At 40.6% G+C, this 6425-nt stretch overlaps 1 protein-coding gene across 1 annotated transcript; it reads left to right on the forward strand.

Annotated features, from left to right (window-relative positions):
• The first annotated feature begins 5413 nt into the window (after nucleotides 1-5413).
• On the forward strand, nucleotides 5414-5987 carry LOC108735597. The gene is made up of 2 exons (XM_018467611.1): nucleotides 5414-5546; nucleotides 5590-5987. The coding sequence occupies exons 1-2, from the start codon at nucleotides 5414-5416 to the stop codon at nucleotides 5985-5987; spliced, it is 531 nt and encodes a 176-aa protein (XP_018323113.1).
• The last annotated feature ends 438 nt before the right edge of the window (nucleotides 5988-6425 follow it).

The raw sequence follows: 6425 nt of genomic DNA on the forward strand, positions 1-6425 counted from the left end.
AATATCGAAACAGCCAATTCAACATCAGTATTATTCTGGATATAAAGTTTCATCTGAAGGACAAGCAATAAATATTATCTTCTACGTAGAATTTTCCAAGGTTTGGAGGATCATGTACGTCGTACGAGACCAAATTTGTGTGACTGTAATAAATTGATGCTACACAGGACATTATCACTGCACCTTCAGCAGTGACTGTATGCTAGTTTCTAGTTCGTAATTTGATCATCTTTCTAAATCACGCTGCCTATGAACCACTTAACCCTCTACTATTTTTCTTTTATTTTCTGAATCCAAAATGGTCATGTAGAAGCAGTAGTAGGTTATGTCGAGATGACAAAAAGTGATACAGTTAGGCAGCTAAGGTGCCTGACTCCTGAGGACTTACATGCAGTGGCGGATTATTTGTAAGGCAAACTAGACACATGCCTAGGGCGCAAGATTAGAAAGGGTCGCGAAAAAAAAATAAGAAAGTACCTGCTTCCAAAAATTATTTTGCAAAATATATGACCGCCAGTGGGTCGTCTACGAGGTGTTAGCCTAGGGCGCTCTCGACATTTAATCTGCCTCTGCTTACATGGATATTTTAAATGTAAACAGTGTTAGGACATTATTACAAGTCGTGAGTTAAGGGAACAAGATTTAGTTATACTCAATTCTGCTAAATAAAGTTCTTATGACATCAGATGTAATGTTTATTAGACGGCTACGAATAATCTCATTTAATCCCATTTATCTTTTGAGTCAAAGAAAGCATCCCTGTTTTAGTTTTATAATGAAACAGTGAAGAAAAGTGAGGTTAGTGGACTGATTGCAGCTGCCATTAACTTCTACAAGAATCGTCTGATTACCAATTTAGATACTCAGTGACTATGAAGTATTTCATATTTATAACTAGCAATAATATTAATCAAATTAACAAATAATCTACCTCAACTTTGGTTAGGTTCCTCGGCACATAGGACAAAGTTTAAATTTTTTAAACACAAAAGAAAATGTAGGTACCTGACGGCCGGCAAATTTTACTTCAATATACGAAGTGGGACCATCTTCTTTGCACATGCGTTTCTCTTCGTTTGAAAAGCAATACTTCTCTTTAATTATATCGTTTCCTTTATAAACTGTGAATATGTAATTAGCTCTTTGTCTTTCAAGAAGATTTCCAGGCACAAGTAAATTTCTGTAATAGCATGTATTTAGTTAACAGGTTTAGAAAAACAACAATATACTGTCAGATACCCCTCAATTTCATCTGTTTCTTCAACATTTATGAATGGAATTTTAGCGATTTGGCCTTTAGATAAAATAAACAAATTCACTTTTAAATAACCCCTCACTCCAGTGTGTTTACTTTTTCTTGGGGGATTAAGTATAAGCCACTTGTGAAAAAATTGATGATCTACGGCACAAATACGCTAAATATTAATTTTTATTTGTTTATTGGTAGTATCAGGTGTTAGACGCGAAAAAGAAGGTAGAAGACCTCAAGGTATTTGTTATAAGCGAAAGTTGGGTTTTTCGTTAATTTCTCAACTTACGTGCCGTGATACATTTACGTAGGACGACTAACAAAAAAGACAGTGATGTTCGCATTCCTAAATGTTGTTACTACATATTAAATATAGTAAAAAAATCAACATTCATGAATAAAAAAGGGGCGAGCGTGTATTAGTGCACACACGTCAGAAGTTCTTTAGACTGTATATTATAGTATTTTAAAAAAATTGGGTTAAACTATTGCACACTGTCACCGCTACTTTTTAATCTATACATCGAAAATGCGATTAACATCATTAAAGACAGTACAACTGTAGGGATATATACACAGTGGTTAAAGATTGGTATGCTTAGATTTGCAGATGATGTAACAGTATTAGCATCTAGCTAGGAGTTAGAGATAGCTTTAAATAAAATGGAAGGGGTAGATAAGTCAGGACGGAAGGAGTAGTAGGGATGTAAAGCAGTGGATAGCGCAGAGTTCGCAAATAATTAGAGTAGGTGGATCGGCTTACACGTTTTGATAATTTAGGGAGCTGGACCATACGTTCAACTATATTGGGGTAGTTCTTAATAGGAAACCAGACTAAGAAAATTCCATGAAAGTGGGCAACAATTCTTTCAATACTCATAGGCCAGTCATTTGGTGTCAAAAAGGGGGTATTTCGAGAAAAAAATCCTTCCAACCGTGCGTCACAATCCCTCTTCGAGTTAATATTTTGCAGCCCAGCGACGTATAAAAATAGGGTTAAATTTATTTCTTTTGTAAATTTATTTTTATTGTGCGTTTTTTTATGGAAACATTTCTATTAAAAAAAGTATTTTTACCTAACTCATCAGTAAAATAATTTATTTCCCTAACATTTCATCTTAAAAGAATTTTGGAAAGGGAAATGTTGTCAGCTTCAAAAATGTTTTCTTTCTCATAAAGTGGATAGTTATCGAGAAAATGAGAAAAATTTGAAGGGCGGGTTTAAGAGGATCAAAAGGGGGTTCCGTCATCCGTACGAAGCGGCATAGTTGAAATTAGGATTCAACAACCCAAAAAACATAAATAACCGTTAAGAAACTTAACTCCGGCATTTTACTCGTCAAAACTACCACTTGATTGAATTATCAGGGTGGCAGAGATTACGAGGATCGGTATGACATTCTGATGCACAACACTGCAATGGGCAAGGTAACTGGAAACCACAACATTATAATATTCCGAGTAAATCAAACCAAAACTCAAATGATAATGCCCTCTAGGATTAAGCACTTCGGACGTAAAATAACCCCCCACTCGGATGTCCAGGAGAGGACTAATTCGGGGTATGTCATCAAGTGTAATAGGGGAAGACGAATCGGAATGTGGAATGTTAGGACAATAAGGCAAATAGAGAAGTTCAGAAAATTTGAAAGTTGAGATGGATTATGGTAGAATTAGATATACGTATAAATGAAGTTTGTAATGAGGGGGTAAAAATTATAATGCGTAAGAAAGCAGGACAGAATGTAGAAAGTTATTTACAATAAAGGGATAGGATATTTATAATTAAATTAAATTCGAACCCCGAAAGCGGTAATAGTGCAAGTCTATATACCTACGACATCCTTCAATGGCGAAGACGTAGAATCGGTATATGCAGATACCGAAGACGAATTAAGTTCAATTAAAAAGAAGAAAAAATTCATAGTTGTAGTGGGTGAAGGTAGAGAATAATAGGTCCTTTAAGTATAACAAAAAGTGCGGATAGCATAGTGCGGAAGGTGCGAATTCGACCGACCGCGTTTCAGTGAAAATGCCCGTCTTCATACATTCAGATCCAGAACTCTGGTTTTCTATGCTGGAAAGCAGTTTTGACGCCGCAGGTATAGTGCAGGACAATACAAAGTTTGGGTACGCATTAAGTGGACTGCACCAAAAGTATGCCCTGGAAGTTCGCGACGTTATTGTAAAACCGCGTAGTGAGAGAACCTACGAACTTTTAAACAGGGAGTTGATAAAGCGTATGGGTTCATCGAAAGAGCAAAACGCTAAACGACTGCTCGAAAATGAACCATTAGGTGATCGCAAGCCAACACAGTTCCTGCGACACTTACGCATCCTCGCTGGTAGTGACTTCCCTGACGACGTCCTGCAAGCCCTTTGGTCAATCCGTCTCTCGAGAAAAGAGCAGAGATCACGGCCACCATCGTCGAAGGATATGGACAGTTTAACAACGTAGCAGAGACCTCCACAACCAACAGGTTAGATTTCCTAGAAAATGCATTAACAACTGCACTCCAAGGGTTAGCGGCTATAAAAATTCACAAATACCAGTACACCATCCTCAACGTTATCGATCGAGATCACGTCCCAATTCTCGATCGCGTTCACATTCGCGACCAAGGAACAGTGAATTTTGCTGGCACCATAATCGATTTGGAAGTAACGCAAGAAAATGTACCAAACCCTGCAGTTTTCAAGGCAATCCTCCGGGAAACGACATGGGCAGTCGTTAATGGCGACCGACGACAACGACCGTACACACCATCCACGCCGCTTATTTATCATCGAAGAGTCAACAAAGGTGAAATATCTTATTGATACTGGTGCCGACTTTTGTGTATTTCCGCGTTCGTTGCTTCCGGACCCGAGAAAAAAGTCCAATTACGAACTTTCCGCTGCAAACGGTACCATCATAGCTACCTACGGCACATTGACGTTAACCCTCGACCTAGGACTCCGACGACAGTTCACATGGCGTTTTGTTGTGGCTGACGTTTCAAAACCAATTATCGGCGCTGACTTCCTGTCCCATTTTGATTTGTTGGTTGACATAAAAAACAAACGTCTTCTGGACTCAACTACTCATCTCACGTCCCAAGGGAAGGTGACTGAGTGTAAGTTACCATCTATCAAGACAGTTTCAGGTTCGTCACCATTTCACGACCTGCTACAACAGTTTTCGGGAACAACCCGACTAGGAGGAACTCCCAAATTTGCAGCCCATTCCACGAAGCACCACATCATTACCACTCCCGGAACTCCCGTCGCGCAAAAACCAAGACGATTCGCATCCGAAAAATTGAGAGCAGCTAAAAAAGAATTCGAGGCCGTGGTTAAATTGGGGATCGCTTGTCCTTCTAAGAGTCCCTGGGCATCACCACTCCACGTGGTTCCGAAAATAAGCGACGAGTGGAGACCCTGTGGGGATTATCGCGCCCTTAACGTCTGGACGTGTCCTGATAGATATCCTGTCAAGCACATCCAGGATTTTTCCCAGGCTCTCAGCGGAAAAAGTATATTTTCCACAATAGATTTGGTTCGCGCGTTCAACCAAATTCCGGTCGCTGATGAGGATGTGCCGAAAACAGCAATGACGATACCCTTCGGCCTATTTGAATTCACCCATATGAGTTTTGGTTTGCGAAACGCTGCGCAAACCTTTCAACGTTTCATTGACGAAGTCCTGCAAGGTCTTGAATTTTGTTATGGATACATTGGTGACATCCTGATTGCATCTTCGGCAATGGAAGAACACATGGACCACCTACGGACATTACTCGAGAGACTGCAAAAATATGGTGTGATAATCAACCCATCTAAGTGTGTATTCGGCGAACCAGAAGTCAAGTTCCTTGGAACATCGGCGCGATTTGAGTACATACATATCGACATCGTTATCATGCCACCGTCGGAAGGACTCAGGTACTGTCTCATGATGGTTGATCGGTATTCAAGATGGCTCGAAGCTGTTCCCATTCCTGACCAGGAAGCAACAACCGTCGCTCGTGCCCTGACGACAATTGGATAGCCAGATTAGGGACTCCCTTACGCATTACCTCCGACCAAGGCAGGCAATTAGAATCATACCTTTTTAAACAGTTAAACCGTTTATTGGGTACGACTCATATTCGCACAACGGCTTATCATCTCTCGACTAATGGCATGGTGGAACGCCTTCACAGACAGCTCAAGGCCGCCATAATGTGCCATCAATTCTTGGACACGGATCCTGCCTACGGTTCTATTAGGGATCCGCTCCGCCTGGAAGGAGGACCTGCAGGCAACCGCAACAGAAGTACTATACGGAGAATCGCTGCGACTGCCTGGTGAATTTTTAGGATCAAATCCGGATTCTAATATTTACAAGGACGCATCTGAGTTTGTCCAAGAACTCCGTAGGATTCAACAAAATCTACGACCAACGGAAGAGCGACACCATGAGGATAAGAAAACGTTCATTTTCAAGGACCTACTTACCACAAATCAGGTGTTTGTCCGCCGTGGTGGTGTCAAAGAAACGTTGCAGCAGCCCTACGAAGGTCCATTTGCAGTCGTTCAGCGTGCGGAAAAAACATTCATAGTCAACATCAGAGGTCGTAATGTAACCGTATCTGTGGATCGGCTTAAACACGCATATGTTTTAGCAGAACCACCTTCAACCACAACAAGGGAAGAAGAGACCCCCGAAAACATTCCACTCTTGCAACATCAACCCCCCAAAGGACAGTCCAAGTGAAACTCAGTAACCAGAGCTGGGAGACGCGTACATTTTCCAGACCGCCTACAAGCTGGTTTTCCGTAACGCCCTGTTACTAGCAGGGGGTTACTGTAGCGGTAAAACACCGTTAAAAATAATTTTTATATTCGACACTTGCATGATCAACCCCCCAAAGGACAGTCCAAAGGAAACTCAGTAACCAGAGCTGGGAGACGCGTACGTTTTCCAGACCGCCTACAAGCTGGTTTTCCGTAACGCCCTGTTACTAGCAGGGAGATACTGTGGCGGTAACACCGTTAAAGTTAATTTCTTATAGTCGTTTTTATTGAATTTTTATTATTATTATTATTTTGTGAATATTCTTCTAAATCTATTTGTAGACTTACAACTTCTTATCTTGTGCATGCCTTTGTTTCCTTTCAACCTAGATTCTATTGTTCTACTATCGTTAGCCTT

Source organism: Agrilus planipennis, unplaced genomic scaffold (genome assembly GCF_000699045.2).
Source record: "Agrilus planipennis isolate EAB-ADULT unplaced genomic scaffold, Apla_2.0 scaffold101, whole genome shotgun sequence".
NCBI lineage: Eukaryota > Metazoa > Arthropoda > Insecta > Coleoptera > Buprestidae > Agrilus > Agrilus planipennis.

Excerpts from the sequence above, each read along its gene's own strand:
- LOC108735597 (XM_018467611.1), top strand. The coding sequence starts at position 5,414 with ATGGTGGAACGCCTTCACAGACAGCTCAAGGCCGCCATAATGTGCCAT. Across the intron at positions 5,547-5,589 it reads TGCAGGCAACCGCAACAGAA|GATCAAATCCGGATTCTAAT; the intron begins GTACTATACGGA and ends GTGAATTTTTAG.